The sequence below is a fragment of the Diplotaxodon limnothrissa genome, linkage group LG8, assembly GCF_057381915.1.
Source record: "Diplotaxodon limnothrissa isolate DT_005_m linkage group LG8, D_limnothrissa_male_GT1.1, whole genome shotgun sequence".
In the NCBI taxonomy this organism is placed as follows: Eukaryota; Metazoa; Chordata; class Actinopteri; order Cichliformes; family Cichlidae; genus Diplotaxodon; species Diplotaxodon limnothrissa.
The window spans coordinates 19,384,158-19,401,878 of NC_140603.1; the positions used below are offsets into that span (position 1 = coordinate 19,384,158).

At 39.0% G+C, this 17,721-nt stretch overlaps 1 protein-coding gene across 1 annotated transcript in view; it reads right to left on the reverse strand.

Annotated features, from left to right (window-relative positions):
• Positions 1-17,194, reverse strand: part of LOC146626754 (zinc finger protein 385B-like) — a 57,431-nt gene extending 40,237 nt beyond the window's left edge. The window contains exons 1-2 of the mRNA XM_085360255.1: positions 17,077-17,194; positions 11,321-11,596 (exon numbers count right to left, since the gene is read on the reverse strand). Coding sequence (XP_085216381.1) covers positions 11,321-11,596; positions 17,077-17,194 — 394 coding nt within the window. The remainder of the gene's footprint in view (positions 1-11,320; positions 11,597-17,076) is intronic.
• Positions 17,195-17,721: the final 527 nt, after the last annotated feature.

Below are 17,721 nucleotides of genomic sequence, written 5' to 3' on the forward strand. Positions count from 1 at the left end.
CCTTGCTTCTTCTTCTTCTTCTCAGCAGCGTTTTCTATTCAAGGTTCACACCTGCATGCTCCCTTAAGGGCACTCAAAGGCAGTTTCCTTCCTGGCATTACTTGACAACAATAGGCGTCATTTATCATTGGTCCTTTTCAGTCTGCTTAAAATGCAGCCCTGCTATGTTGTTCGTAAGTTACCATTGTGGGTAAAATATTTTAAAAATGTGCATCCATATCCAGATGATACAGTGTTTATGTGCAGAGTGCAGTCCGGTTTATCAGAGTAAATTAGTCCTTCACTCTAGCTTTACATTTCCAAGAGGTTGTACGTGGAGAGGATTCAATTAAACACAGAGTTCACGCAGCACAAACTCATTATTTTTTCACCGCTACTAAGGCATGACTGATATGATCACAATCATAATTAAACAGCCGAGCTCAGCTCAAACTAGGGGTGGGTTCTTATAATCGATTCATCGATTAAAATCGATTCTGGCTTGGATAACGTAAAATCGATTCATTAAAATCCTGAATCGATTTTTTAATATAAATTTATTTTGCCCAAAATGCCAGAATCTCAGGTGAAATCTCACAAAATTTCAAGAACCACCAAACAGTTAAGACAGTAAATGAGAGCAGGAACACGGATTCTGCACAAAGACTTAAACACACAGCGGGACCTGCGGATCAGAATCAGTTAGATGTCGCTTTTCTCACAGTCGGGGCTGAAAGCCGACAGCTCGCTGACTCTGATCTGTCGGCGGGTCTGCGCTTTGTGTTCACGCCCTTTATGCGCCGATTCTAAAGCTGTTAGTTTGATCTCTCTCCAAACAATATTGACCGAACCAGCAGCAAAAGAAGATCCAAACGCTTCACATAAACATCGTCATGAATTCACTCAGACTTTTACTGTTTTGCTTCCACTGCGATGCACAGCTCTCTCTCTGTACTTCAAGAACAGTTTCCCTTTCTTCATTATTCGCTTGCTTGTTACGCACAAGTCTACTGTTGTTTACAGCGCTGTCGGCCGCTGTTTTTTCCCTTTTACATTCTTCCGAAAAGAAAACCTCATTTCTGCTGTTCAATACTGAACAAATTTAAACTTTTTAAAATTATTCAAAATGCAAAACGCTGTGTCTGTAATAAAACCGCTGTAACTTCAGAGGTGATGTTCATATGTTGATTAATGGTTTTCTTTCGTTTTTGATGTACTGCAGAATATTTTTATAAAATCCCAGGCCAGGAAAATCACCTTCATGTTTTTCTGTGTTTTATCCTCAGCTACTTTGACACAAAGGCCTCTGCTGTGATGCTCACACCTGTGATAAAGTCTTGCGTGTGTCAGCTTCCTTTTTATTGATACAAAAATATGTAAATGTACTGATCTGAATTATAATATTTCTGACTGTCAAAATTTCCCAGATTTAAATCGAATCGAATTAAATCGAATCGTGGATCGAATCGATTCGGGGCCTTGTGAATCGGAATTGAATCGATTCTAGAAATCAGTGACGATACCCAGCCCTAGCTCAAACATGCTTCAGAAGCATTCAAACCACCTTGTGTTACAATTTTCTACTTTTTTTTTTTTTAAGTGTTCTTAATCAGCTTTTACACATGTATCTACTGCATCTGATACTATAACGTTGCGCTAGAGCAGGGTTGTCAAACATAAGGCCTGAGGACCAAAATTGACCCAGCAAAAACACCAATCTGGGCCATTGGACTCCTTTGAAAAATATGAAGGACAGCATATACTTTGGACTTTCAACTGCATTTGAACAAGTTTGCAGCTTTTCCTAATGATACAGACCTCCCCCATAGCCACTCATACTAAACCAATGTAATTAAGTGATGACAGAAAAGTTGCTGTCGTTTTATTTTCACTGTTGAATAGATCTAAATTTATTAGAGTTTACAGTATTTACAAATTTTTACATTAATTTCAGAGCAAAAGAAAAAAGGGAGGTTTCTGTGAATTAACAAAAATGTTCGGTTTTATAATAACCACAAGCCAGAGCTTTTTCTGTAATTTTACACATTTATTTCTTACAACTTGAGCCCAAAGAGTCATGCTGACGGGTTTCTTTAATTTACTACAACAGCATTTTGTTTTTATAATGTACAAAAACTGTGACGTCCTGCTGAAATGACACTTCTTGTCATGGTCCTGGGTCGGTGACCCAGCGCTTTTAGTTTGTTATCATTTTCTAGATGATGATTGTTTAAGTTCTGTGTTATTTTCGATCTGCCTCTGAGTCTGCGTCTGTATCTGTCTGTCTATGGTGTCTCCCCATCTGTTTGTGAATCTGTCTGTTTAGTTCAATGTCTTGTCTGGTTCCATGTATCTGAGTTTCCTGTTTTATTGTGAAGGTCCGTGTCGTATGTGAGTGTGATCAGTTTACGTTTCCCCTGTCCCGTCAGCCCAGATTCCTCCCAGCTGTGTTGCCCTCCTGTCTCTCATCCCCTGATTACTGGTGTGTGTATTTAAGCCCTGTGTGTTCTCCTGCCTGTTGCCGGTTCGTCTGTGTTCCTCCGTGTCAGTCTGTGGCCCTGTGTTCCACGGTGTCCTGTTCCTCGTCTGCGTCTCTCTGCTATTCATCATCCGTTGTCATATGCTCCCAGGTCTGTTATTTTTAGTTCTCCCAGTTTAGGTGTCTTTAGTTGTTTGTTATGCCCCACTGTTTGTTTGCCACTACACCTCTGTAAATAAAACCACCGGTATCTCATCCACTGCCTGCATCTTGGGTCCTCCTTCTAAATCCACACGGCTCGCCTCGGCAGCCGTGACACTTCTTTTCTTACATTAAAATATCTCATGGAGTAAATGTAAAGTTATTTTTTTTACACTGACAGAAAGGGGAGTTTTATTGGTTGGTCACACTTAAGATAAAGGTAGGCTGTATGAGTTGACATCCCTGCACTTGTGTGTGTGTGTGTGTGTGTGTGTGTGTGACAGGACGCTGCTTCACAACACTACACAAACAGCTCCGCAGCCAAATCTAAAAATCGAATCTCATCTAAAATCGACACATCAACATTTGCTAACATTAGCCACCACATGCTACTTCGTTTGACTTACCATAACAAATACTATTGCAGCGAACACCCTGGCGAACTGAGCAAAGCCATGTTTAACTGCTTTACAAATAAAGTTATTAATTTGAAAGACAGAAAAAAATTAAGCATGAGTTAATGCAAATTTCTTCAGAAAATTGAGACGGGGTAAATGACGATATGAGGGATAATAAATTGTAGCCATGCAAATGTACTGTATTTCAATATAATTATGCAAATTTTGCATATGCATATTTTGATCCATTACAAAAAACACCCCAGTTTTCCAAAACGACTTAAAACTCTGCTTGAGAAGTCGAGATGCTCACTTAGCATATTGATGGTGCAGCTCTTTCTCCACTCAGCGCTGATTTAAACTATTTGAGATTCAGTGTTTATTTTAATGAGCAGGTGGGATAGATTATTGCTCAACGAATAGCTGGCTAATTTTCCTGCCTAATCTTCTGATGATTACTCTATTGACACACTGTAGAGCAGAGCTGAATCCAGCGCTGCTCTGTCATGCTCCGCTGCGATTCTTATAGCTTGAATGAAGCACTTTATATGCTTTCTATGCGATATTTACCTCAAATGGTTCTTTTGAGTTGCGCTGTATCAGCCACAGCCCAATCTTGGCGTTACCACTGTCGACACTGGTGAATAGTAGTTTTCGTTCTTCGGTTAAATCTGCCTTTAGTCTAGCTGAGCTTATTTTTATCTCCTATTCTATTTCACACTTCTAAAGTCTGTTTATGTCTGCATAATACGTCCTGTCTCTACTTGAACTTGTCCTCAAGTGCCTTTTCTTTCATTACATCTCTTAATAATATTCCAACTTTTACTACACCAACCTATATAGTACCTCTGCAGCAATAAATGAAATAATACTTGTAACAGCACCTTTGAATATGGCACTGCAAATTCCATCCCACTCTAGGTACCTATAACAGCTTTCAATAGGCTGTAAGAACTATCCATGTTGCTGGGATGTTTTACTGTGATTTTAAATATTAATCCCTCTTTAGAGAGTATGCATTAGCCTTAAGTTTGGCCACTGAGTGATTTAAGTTGGACAGAGGGGCGTCGTTTCAGTGAAAATCTGACTCTACTGAATGTTTGCAGAAGCAACACAATGGCTTGTACACACTGCATTGTTATTCATTCAGCAGTCACCACAATCACTTCAGATAAACACGATTATTCTCACAGTCTCTAGCCTGAAACTGTGGCCTCCAGTGTTACACAAGTGTTAACTAACACACACACACACACACACACACACACACACACACACACACACACACACACACACACTTCCATCACCTCAGTGGCTTGCATTCATGTCCTATAGACTTACTCTAAACCTGACCATAACCACTACCTGTCTACCCAAAACTATATCTAGCCTTGAATCAAATCTTCAGTCTTCGGGTTAATGAAAACATTACGATGTCCTGCTTTTTGTCTCTGGGTCATCACAATGTCAGTGTGTGAACAGATCTATGTCCCCACAACATGAGTATTACAACCACACACACAGAGCTTGTGTCTGCCCCGTGTGCTCCTTGCTGGCTCCTTGTCCACTCAAATAAGTGTGGCGTGGAAGCACAACACTGACAAATCCTGACAGTTTTACACTTGATTTCAGGCTGCAGCATTCAAATGAAAGTGCAGGGAGACGGCCTCGAGCACAATGATCGTATGTCGGCTACGCGCATTATGCTTTCAGCTCGCCATGGACCTACTGAACATTGGCTGTGTATGCCTCTATTTATGGTCTCAGTGTGTGTGACTGACATGCCACGTTACTTATGGAAATCATAGACTTGGAAAGGGTTTGGGGGGAAGCAGGGGAGAGAAACAAAAGGTTTACAAAACAGCAAAGCTCACCACATACACAGGTTGTAATTTCTATAATACCATTTAATTACTAGCTTATACTTATTTATCAATCCAAGCTATCTGAAATAGTGACAGTTGTTCAAATAACACAAATTCAGCATGCCTTATATTGAATTTCATTTATTCAGATATATTCACTGACTATTCAACACATGCAGAAAAATGACTCATGCATTCGCAAACACACCAATCTACTACCATCTAGAATATCAAACAGGAAACTACTCACTTGTTTTATTCGGGTTTGGAACCTCAAAGCTATTGGGAATACTGTAAAACAGGTGTCTCCTCTAACACTATCAGTCCCTGAGGGTTGTGATGCTTCATCTGCCAGACACCGAGTCAAAAACCAAGCCAAAATGCCCCCCTCCCCTGCTGCCTGTCCAGGCTTTCACGGCGTGGCGAATAGTAGCTTACGACAGATCAAGTGACATCTGAAAAAAATGGCTGCATTTGCTCAGCAGCCTCTTTTGTAAGAAATGAGGTTAAACCGTGAAAAACTGCAGGTGATAAAGCTTGTTTCAGCAGACTGTGTGTAGTAAATATAGACGATACTCCCTGTATTTATTGTGATGGTGTCTCTAACATATGTTGGTATACAATAACAGGAATAATTCAACCTTCAGAAAAGCATTAAGCCAAGTCAATCCCCAGTGGAGCCCCGTCTGAGAAAATTAGAGATTTTCCATTAGTGAGGGGAAATTTTGCTCATGGAAGACAAAAAGCTTCATCTTTCCTTTCACTGGCTAAATTGTTATAAACGGTGCAGGAAATGTTGGAGGTCACGTCTCTGAAAAACTCTGAAAATCATTTGTCTTTGCTTTAAACACATATACTTGAAAAGATTTTTAATAAATTAGACTAGAAATCCATGTACAGTTTGAAACAGTAACTTTTTAGCAAAAGGTGCAATTTAGCTTACACACAGAAGTGACATTTATATACAGGTAATATATGAGCCAGTGCACATACATTTTTTATGTGTTTTTCTTTTAGATTTCTGACTTAGGGTGTCTTTTGGGTTTGTTTTCAGGACTAGAGTTAATTTAATCCAGCCCAAATCAGTTGTTGATATTGTAAACTTGTAGCTTCTTCCTGTGGTTTGGTTTCTTTTAACAGAGAAAACTCCAAACAGCAGAACCAAAATGCATCATTGTAAATCATGTCTCGGAGGTGGGACAACAAAAGTAAATACAAGAAGAAGGTGCTGTGCTCCAGTCTAGTGGATAAGATGGAGCGTTTACTCCTAACAGCTGCTAGTGGCTATAGTTTGGTACGCTACAATATTCCAGAAACACCACATAGTTGATTCAGATCAGGGTTAAATCAAGTTGTCATCATAAACAAAGTCAAAGGGTCTCGTTGTGGTTGTTTTGGTCTGTACCTGACCATTCCTGCCTCCATCTGCAACTATAAACATGAGGCAGATAAACTGAACATAGTTTGAATTCTTTTATTCTTGTTTTTCTCAACAAAGATAAAATGACAAAAAATGACAGTGGGGAGAAAATGAGAGAAACTTTTTGAACAACCAAAGTGATCAAGCACCAAACTCTGTGAGCTGTGTGTGAAAGCAATAAAGCAGAATAATTCATGTCGAAATTTTAAAGAGCAGTATAAACGCTGTTTTGTACCATTTACCTCTAAACACAGACAAACCTTTGTAGCAGAAATGCTTCCTTCCACATCTTAAATGTACAAATCAATTTTCTATTCAATTTCAGGATGTTCTGTCTATGCTGCATGGTTTTTTTTCTTTAAATATCCAACAGTGCACAATCCCTGTAAAGTCAGGATTCACATGCTGCATTTAAAGTGTTTTGGGGAACCTTTGCTGATTCGTCCCCACAGCTGGCTTGAAAATATGCAAACAGAAACTGAACGCCCTTGGTCCTTTATGGCAACATCGTGGTGGGGGGACAGACAGATCTGATATAACAAGATCAATGCTCTGCAGCACCTTTCCTCAGTTTTGCTGGTGTATTTAACAGATATGATGCATAAGAAGTAATAACTAATAGCACAAGATGCCCACAGTTTTCTCTTCCTTCACATTTAACCTGACCTGGTAAGACTGTCACAACACCTCAAACTGACCATTGTGCATATTTTTGCTTGAGGCCGACATGTAAATTGCTGTCAGATTAACATAATGAGCTTGTCTGAAGGGACTTATATCTCACCAGCACACACGTTATATCGGAAATCCTAAAACGATAACCTTGAATTGAAACGAGTCCACTGTTGTCCTGTAGTTCAGTGTAGCAAGTGGAAAGTGCTTTGCTCTGTTCCCTTTTCAAACGGCCCCCAGTGAGAAACACCCGATTAAAATCTCTTTTCATTTGAGCAAATCGCTTCATGAAGCTAAATAAAGGCAAAGACAGTTCAGCTGCGAGAAGGGAACGGGTATTATTAGGTTGGTTTCATTGCAGTGCAGACCGAATTATAGTAACAGTCACCTTAATTGACTCAGACCGTCCTCTTTTTCTCCTCTTTTCTGCAGGAAAGGCAACAGAGAGAATGGCTTCCTGACACAGGTGTGTGAGAGAGATCATACAAATCCCTTTATGGGGTTGAATTTTTATTGCTTCACTAATTTTTCACTATTCTTTTTTGCTATTATTTTTAAGGTATGTGCATGTGCCACATTTATTTTGTAGTAAAACTCCAATGATCAGTTGTTTCATCCACAGAATATCAACTATTCTTATGATGGATTTTTTGTGTTCGTTATTGTTCATATATTTTGCTTGTAGCATTTTAAATACAAACATTTTTGCTTTTCCTTGTCTTCTGAGGATACATTAAATATAACTTGGTTCACTGGACATTGCAAAGCAGTTGGAGACGATGCCTTTTGAATACAGATTGCATTTTTTAATTGTTTTCAGACATTTTATTGACCATACAATATCAATTATCTGAGGGGAAAATTGGCAATGGAAGACATTAATTGCTATATATTTTAATCTGCAGGATCTTTTAATGGTTTAAGTTCAACTTAAAACATTAAAAGATCCTGCAGATTTGTCCTAAATAAACAGTTTCATAAATAATTTTAGGTGGAGAAACTGTTCGCTGTTTACTGCTCAATTCACAGCAGCTCAAACAAAATGAGGTCAGATGCTGTGGGGTTCATTTAAGTCGTTCAAACATGGCAGGTGTGAAATCAGCCTGTGCCCCTTGTGAAAAATCGAGAGGGCCTCTACCCGGAGGGACTGATGAGTGACTCTCATCTTATCCATCAATTAGTGGATGAGATGGTTGTGACAAAACGACAAACCACATCTAATAGTGCACCACAAACAAGCCTCTTGTTCACGTTTTAAAATAGTTGATTTATCTTTACAGGAAAAGCACAAAACATTTACCAATAATGACTCAGCATTCATCATCTGTCATAGTAAACAATATCAAAGTTAAATGTATCTTTAATCTGCAAATCCCAAAAATTCTACACTGTGCAAAACTATCCACTGGGCCAAATTTGAATCCTTCATAAGTTTTGGCCAGACAGACATCCCTGTTTGATAATCCAACAAAGCAACCACTTCACCAGATACACGTTGTGTAGTTAAACCGTAGCAAGTAAGATGATGTTGAATGAATGAATTGAGTTGCAGTTCTTCAGTGTTAGCAGGACGGTGAACATTAGGCAACATTAGTCAGAAGAAAGAGAGCTCAGAATCAAATCTGAATCCAAAAAAAAAAAAAAATCAACGATAACTGAACGCCCTGCTGACATTAAGTCCATTTCCCCCTGATAGCTGCTTGGCCAGTTGGGCTTTTTTAGGCCTCAGTCACAAATGCATACTATGACTGGCGATATCCTGGCAACCTCTGGTTGTCTGGAAAAAGTGTCACATAAACTGGAATATTTGTCTTCACAGTAAAAGTTGTGCCTTCCCATTGTAACCAACATGCCCAACTTTTTCAAAGTTGCAACTTTTACTTTGAAAGTTGGCAGTTTCTGTTGCTGGTTTGCATCGTACTCTTCACACTTTCACTGCCACCTTGTGAGTTGTTTGCAAGTGTTTCTTTCCATCAGAAAACATAGCAAACAACTGCAAGGTTTTTAGCTTAGCACCTTTTTTGTGACCAATATCACCCAGCAACTTCCAAAAATGATTTGCAGGCCAGTCCTGGAATAAACACTTTTACGGATGATCACTAACCAGTCTCTAGGTCTGTGAGACTGGGGCCTTTAATAAAACTGACTTTGCTAGTAATGAAAATTGCTAGATAAGATGCTTGATACCTAGCTTAGCAGCAAGCTGGCTAACCTTAGTTTATGTTCTTGCTGCAGTTGTCCCTCAAAAAGATATACCTAAAGTCACAACATTTCATTGTTTATTGTCCTTATGTGCAGCCTGTGTGTTCTGAACCAGTCATTTGTTGACAATAATGATTAGTGCACTCAGTTTTTAAGCTAATATTACACAGTGTTGTTCAACTCTGGGAGCAGAAGACAAACACTGAGGAAAGGCACTTGTCCCAAGTCCTTATCATACAAGTCACGTCAGAGGCTGTTAAGCAACCAAGTTGGAGGTTTAACTGATTCCTGAGTGAATCAGGAAATAATAGTTTGTTTCTGGACACTGGAAAGTAAAGAAAAAGAAACTACAGAAAATAGAAGAGGCCAAGAAATGTTTCATAATCACCTTTTGCACTGGATCAGTCACACACTCTTAAGTATGAATGATGACCTGCAGAGGCTATTATCTGATATAGAAAAAGTCAATACCGTTCTGATGGAACAATGGATATAATTTTTTTAAATTTAATATTCTGTATTAGACTGGTACAGTTAAATGTGTGTGACATGCCACCAGCCAGAACGAGTCTCATAAATCAACATATAAAAGCGTCATTTTATTGGCCAGTTGTTCATTAGAGGCTGAGTACTGATTGATCAAGCTGGTCAGCGCAGCAGAGTGACACAGGTGTTGGTGAGTGAAGGTGATTAATGGCCCTTCATCAAAACAGGTGTGGAGAAAATACTTGGAAATGGTGGGGAGCTCCACTGGAATAATAAATATATTTCTCAATGCAAAGCAGCTCATGGTTTGCAGATGTGAACATTAACCACAAAGCACCAAACAGAGCAACTTTTATGGAAAAGATGCTGAACATCAGAGTAGCTCAAAACCTCATAATTAGCAATGAACTGCAAAAGAAAGAAAACTATATCAAACTTATTATGCCAGGAGATGCAACAGTATCGTGTTAGCAGATACTTGTCAAAGAAAAACAATGCATAAGACTCACAAACTAAGCCGTGTCTTCTTTTCTGTTAGCCAGACGCACTACACTGGGAGATCTGATTGAAAGAAAATAATCACTGGAAATACAACAGCCTTGCAGTAAAAATGGATTAAAAAATGATTTTCTTTACTGTTTTTGTTTAACAGTTGGTGATCAAAGTGTAATAAATTTAAAAGAGTTTGTCGTGCAGGTGGAAGATATGAGATTTTCACTCAGTTTTTCATAGTTTTGCAGCGTCTACATGCTAATCCTAAGGGCGCTAAGGGCGAGCGTGGCTCAAGAGTTGGCAGTTCGTCCTGCAATCGGAAGGTTGCCGGTTCGAGCCCCAGCTTGGACAGCCTCGGTCGTTGTGTCCTTGGGCAAGAGACTTCACCTACTGGTGTTGGCCAGAGGGGCCGATGGTGCGATATGGCAGCCTTGCTTCTGTCAGTCTGCCCCAGGGCAGCTGTGGCTACAACTGCAGCTTGCCTCCACCAGTGTGTGAATGTGAGAGTGAATGAATAGTGGAATTGTACAGCGCTTTGAGGTTCTCGAAAAGCGCTATATAAATGCAATCCATTATTATCCTCTTTAATCAAAATTTTCAGTCACTTTCTCACAATTGTGAAATTACCCTTTTTAAAAAAATAAATAAAAAAATAAAGCACATTTCAACCTGTCATTGAAAAACAAAAAAAACAACCTCAAGTGTAACTGAAACTGTTGATGGCTCTGTCCTATTTAGGTGCTCCAGTTCCAGGGCTGTGGTTTTCTGCATGATGTCCCACTGGCATGGCTTGCTGGGACCATTAAATGTAATAAAGTCATCATTCATTTCATTAGCCGAACCTGTGGCTTTCCTGCTATGACAAAGTTAGAATCTCTGTTGTGGTCTATTGCTGTGGAGACAACCTGTGTGAGCTGCATGAGCCCATTTTTGAAGCTAAACACTGAAATGCTGATGTATAAAAGTCTGAGCTAACTTTTAAACTGAAAAGGCTGGGCCCTTACAATTTACCATTCAAATACCGAGCTGGGTAGATATTTGCTTTTCAAATGTGAAATTTAGATATTCTGTAATGGCCTCAAAAAGGACATGTCAGTGTTTTCTTCGAGTCTTGAATCTTTCCTACCTGCACTGACAGCTTTTGCCAGTCGGCGGAGTCTTCTCTGATGAGTCTTCCCTCTGTAGTGGATCTGTGCCTGGGCACTGGAGTTCAGCTGTATGTTGCACACCTGACACACAGTGGCACTGCCGCTGCCCTGTCGCCGCTCCCGTTTGGCCTTGAGCCCAGCCCCCATCCTCCTCTCTTCTTCGTCTTCTTCGTCTTCTTCCTCCTCCTGTCCCTCATGGCTCTTCGGAGGAGGGCTGCTCTCCATCCAGTCACTGGTTTTTGGACGCTTCATATCTGGCAATAGAATAAAGATTTGAGGTAATTAATCAAAAGAGGTAATGACTTATATAAATTAGAAACAATTGTCTGAATGTGAAATGCTTAAATATTTTTCTTTTTATGTGTATGTTGTACAAGCCTCCACAGGGGGGCAACAGAGCAGCGTGACTTCATCAGAGGAGATGACTAGTGATCTTTTTCAGTTTTATGCAATTTTATGTGCATTGCTATTGTACTGGTTGATTCTTAAATGCACAAAGGGATTTTTCCAGCTTACAAAGGACACTTTTCACTTGGACTTATCTACATCCTTTGTACAATTTGTCAATATGAACAGATGCATGTGTTAAAAATCTTTGACATCGCATTAAAGGACTCAAAACACTCCGTAGATAAGTATCTTGTTCCAACATCTCTCTATTTATCAGATAATAAAAGCAGATTCCCAGGGGAAACACAAAGCGACATGCTGCTTTGTGAGAGCACGCAGCCCTAATACCTGTAATGGCTTAGCGATTATGACAGACTGACAGCATAAATCAAGCTGCAGCTAAACACAAGCCATGCTATGAATGTGGAAATGTCACCCAAAGCCTGAGTGAATTCTTTGTTTTGCCTCTGTTCATATGTTAATGGCATCAATTAAGCCTTCGTGATGTCAGGCATTTTATCTGCTGCCTTGCCTGAATCTACCCCACCCCCCAAGGCAGCTACCATTTGCAATAAAAATGGTAGCTGCCCCACTAAAAATTCAACTTGACAACATGAAAGTGGAATGGAAATGCGTTGAGTGGAAGTCATCAGTTTCCAACCAGCAACACGGACTTCAAAGCTGCAGCCCATCACCGCAATTATTTGAATAAAAGTGTGACAACGGGCTGGCACATGAGTAACTGGTGAAGACGGTGACTAGAATAAAGTGTCTCAAAACACGATTAAAACATAGAAAGCGTTACACTCAGTGCCATTACAATCGCTAAACGGCACGTACAGACTGATTTTAAAAAAGGGAACATGTAGAACAGGAATGCCGTGTGATTTCTGGCCAGGCTGTTAAAGTGTTTTATTTCTCCCTCCTCACAACAAAATATGCATTTATATGTATATTTTACACAGTTTGTTATGCAAAACTGTTCCAAACACTCTGACCCTCTGAAGTCAGTCTGAAGCTTGATTTAGACTTCTGAGGGAAATTTTCATCCTAACTGACATGGTAATCGGAAACAGCCCTATTCGTCATAGGGTTGATGAAGGACATACACATATATATATATATATATATATATATATATATATATATATATATATATATATATATAAAAAACTATAGAATAAATCTATCTGCTCTTGTCTGCTGGTGTTGTAATGGAGAAATTAATCAGAGAAATGCTTCCTTTCTTCTTAATGTCTGCTTATATGATACAGTATCTACTTACAGTGACTATAACGTAGCCAAACAATTGTTTTGTTTTTGTTTATACAGCAGCAGCACTTTGCATTAGGTTAAGTGTATACCTCCCAACTCTGCAAATCTGGTGAAGGACTTAAGTTATTCCAAAAAAAGAGAGCATAACATATGAATATAAACTAAACAAAGATTATTTTTTAGTAAAAATGATGAACTATTCTGCTCTGAGTGCTGCTGGATAAGTGCTCAGACTCTTGTTTTCACCTTGAAAATCAGCACTGATATGACGACAATAGGAGTAATTAAAATAAGAGTCATCAGAGGATGCACCAGCTAACTCACTGTAAGGGCATTTTATTTACCAATACAGGAATTAAAAGGAAAGTAAAAGCACCAGAAGTCAGTTTACTACTTCTTTGAGCTCAACTAACCACAGCACTTGGATTACTTCCAAAAAAAGAAAAAGAAAAAAAAGATCATAGCATAAACAATACAGAGGTAATATTTTTTAATAATAAAGAACAAAAAAATTCATGCAAAAGAAAACATGATAATGATTATTCTTATTGGTTTCATATTTTAAGTGTTAAACTATGTATTTCAAAATAAGTCCTGGCTTTGCTGAATTGTCCAGTAATTGTGTTTTACTCTGGTTTTACTTTACTCGCCTGCAAAAGACAGAAGGACATTTCAAATTGAAAAAGGTATGTGCATAAATTAAAACAGAGGGACTGAGAACAACCCCTTCATAGCATTTTAGAGCAGTTTGAATAATAATTCACCAGTGTGCTGACAGGACCAGACTCCTGCCAAAAAGCAGCAGGCCAATCAGACCTCCTGCTGCTGCTTGATGGGCTAAAAAGCCATAAAATACAGAGATGCAAATAATGGACATAAAGATAAACAAAGAAAAAAGCTTGTTCTGGGAAAAAAAAACTAAAAACTAAAAAAACCCACCCTGCATAATTGGCACAGCCAAATATTTAAATTTCCCACTTTCAGTCCTTTAATTTTAGATCCAGAAATTTAGGTGGGGACTAAAATTGAACTGTGCAAAGTGAGACACTAGAATGACTCTTCCCCCCAAAAAGTGATTTATAAAATGGAAACTCTACATATAGATTTTATTTAATTATTCAGCTTTTTTAAATTTCTATTTGTTTATAACACTAAATGCATCACGTTAAAAATGTCATGATGTAGTACTTGTTTGCTTTCACCTAACCTCAGGTACATAGTTGCTGTTCTCTGCGTGTCTGAGGTACAATATGTCTCTACTGTTCTGAGTGCTGCTGGATAAGTGCTCAGATGTTAGTTTCACCTTGAAAGTCAGTACTGACATGACGACAATTGACGCGGTCAGTCCGGGGGAGGGCTGCACCAGCTAAGTCACTTTAATGGTTTTGTTTTGTCAAATACAGGAATTAAAAGCAAAACGCAAGCGCCAGAAGTCACTTTGCTACTTCTTTAGGCTGCTGAGCTAACCACAGCACATTTACAATGGTACACTTAGTGTCAGTAATGATAAATGAGTTGTCTAAAAACAAACAACATTTAAAGTGAACTCTAACATTTTTCATACTCCTTCCTAATATATACAAAAGGTCATACAAAAGATTCATAAATTACAGTCCCCTAGAGGGTCATTTACCAAAAAGCTGAATGGGAATGCTATTCAAACTGCTGGTTTAAAGTACTGACACAAGTCAAGCATGGCTCAGATGCTCATGTTTGCTAATGTCTAATAGTGTACACTGATGCCACTAGTCTGTGTTTTTACCCTCCAGGACCCTGGAACTACATTAGCAGTTCCTCTTACTCAACTTGATGTGGTCAGCTGGACTTAGCACCAACAGCCCCATTAAAACAAACAACTTTGAACAGGTTGCCTGCCGGCCAGCAGCTGCTGGTTCCTGCTGGCACTTGAGTTTGGGCTGCTCTGCCTGTCTGGCACCAGAGATGGCAGCTACAAACAGCCCAGTCTTCTACTGGGGACCAAATGGCTGAAGTGACCAGTGCTCCACAGCACAAGCTGTGGCACCTGCAGCTGAAAGTGGCAACCCAACATAAAAACTTTGAGCTGCTATTTACCATAAAATACTAATTTCTGGCGATGTGGTTAAGCCCCATCAAAGATGTAACTTGGAATGGGACAGTTGGGACAAAATCCCAGAGCATCAGATGACCCCTCATACAGAATGTACGTCTGATGTGTTACATTAAATCCTAGAAGTCCAGCTTTATTTTCCTTATGAACTGAGTGTTAAGTGCAAAAATTGGTGCAAGAAAAGGCACCTCTTGGAAAGTTGTGATTGAAAAAGGCATGTTTCCATACATTACTTGTACTTTCTGACGGTCAACAGTGCAACAGTTTATCAGAGAGTATCGGTAAATGAGCATTTTAAATTAGTTTTTAGCAAACATAGCAAGGAGAGAAAGGACAGTGACTTTGCCAAGTGCACGAAAGATGACGTAGTAGTAGTATGTGCAAGTTTTTGTAAAGTACTGAAACACTGTTACAGCTTCTATACTGTAAATATGACTACTGCCATATATATGTGTATGTGACACATCTAGAAGCTGGTCAGTTGGAAATGAGTGTTAGATGAAGAATTCTGTAAATTGTTCATTCAACAGTGTGGTTGGGTTTTTTGTTTTGTTTTTTATACAGTTTCATCCAGTCAATCTGTGAGCACCTGTGGTTAGCGGGCTCCTTTAACAAGGATTAATCTGTTTTGGGCTTGTGGTAGTTATGCTAGCTAAAGATGAAAACGAGTGTTTATAGCATAAGGTCAAATAAATATGTCTCTTCCCCCAATCTCTGACTGCAGTTATTGTCTGTAGTTCTGGTCAAAAGCTGGGATGATTATATTGGTATTGATTATTGTTATATGATATTATCTGTTCCACTTGTCTCTGTGTTACAGAGAGACAAAGACAGAATCTTAGATGGTAAACCCGAAATATCTGCCTCGGGTTCTGTCATAGAGTTGTTACACCTGTGGGCCTGATTAGATACATGTGGTAGCTATTATTACAACATCACGTATAAATGATTCATTCTACAATTGAATCACCTTTCACTCACTCTAAGTCCTTTATGATTCATGAAAGAACAAACAATTGGGACAACTGATTTAAAACCTATTTTATAGAAAGTTTACAAACTCAGCAGACTACTTTTACAAATTCTTATCTGATTAGTGAATTAATAAAGACTGTAATAGTTGGTCTTAGCATAGAAAACAGAATAGCGTCCCTTCAACAGGGATACGATTGTTGCATACATTTCTATGACATTACAACATTAATTAATGTCAGAGCACTAAACAACATTGCATCACATCACTTTCCATAATATTTACTCTAAAAATAATAAAAGACATTTATGATGTGCTATGATGTGATTTAGCAAAACTCCACTACTGCTAAAAGATTAAAACTTCTGAGCCAAATAAAACGTGTTGGATTTCCTGCCCTTTCATGATGGAGCTGTAAAAAGGATGCAAAGTTCACTGTCCTGTAGATGTTCATTTGGATCCACTACATAGATTATATGTATTATGTCTATTACTAAGTTATGTTGACATTTACTTAAAAATCCACACTATGGCTGAGACCCTGTGATTTAAGAACAGATTTAAATGAGTGGGAGGTGTGATGATAAAAGTCAACGTAACATTATAAATAGAAATCATAAAGAAATTTCTTTCCCATTCTGGCATAGCAATAAATAGCCATATTTATTAGGCTTCTTAACATATTTTTAAGCACTTGGACACTTGGGGCTGACTTTCCAGTAGTACTCTAGAAGCTACTGATAAGTCCCAGGGAGCCAATAGCATCATCTTAGAGTATCACTGTACCCTGAGAGGAGTTTAAGCACCCGAAACTTAGTCCTTTTATCTATGATCATAGTATCTGTTATCCTTTTAGCAGTGTAAACTATCTCCCCCAACAGCTCTTTACATACCAGCACTCATCAGCTTGCTTGGTTGTTGTTCCAGGATGAGGATTTAATAGAAGCCAAGAATACACACCGATCAGCCACACCATTAAAAACGAAATAATAAAACGGCTATCGGACCTGCCAGGGCGTGGATACAGGACCTCTGGGGGTGTCCTGTGGTGTCTGGCACCAGGATATTGGCAGCAGGTCCAGAGGGTTTCCAGTGGTCTCTGTGAAATGTGGGGTCAGATCTCATGGCTGCTTGGTCAGGTTGGAGTCTGGGAAGTTTGGAGGTCAGGTCAGTGGTTTGTGCACTTTGTTCCCTGAACAACTCCCAAGTACTTTTTGACGCATAGAAGGGAGCACCATCCTCATTGGCGGGAACACTGCATTATAATGAGATGTTCAACATTATCCATCTCACCTGTCAGTGGTTTTAATGTCATGGCTGATCATAAAAGCCATTTTATACTCTTAAGTTGATGCTAAATAGCTGCAAGCTGCAGTTTGAAGTTATTAGGACCTCAAATGTCCCTGAGGTTAAAAAAAAAAAAAAAAAGGGCCTTCATTTTTGTGTTCTAACCAATACTCTGAAAGAGGGAAATAAATGAAGTAACTGTTGGTAACCCAGGCTATTGTATTTTCTCTTAGCCTGTATTCTCCTGATTTTTAGCTCATTTTAGCTTTCTCAATACTGAGAGTTGTTTTTCCATTTATCATTCATCACCTGCTTCACCATCTGCGTCTTCATTTTTTTCAGATCCACAAACGTACATATACAGG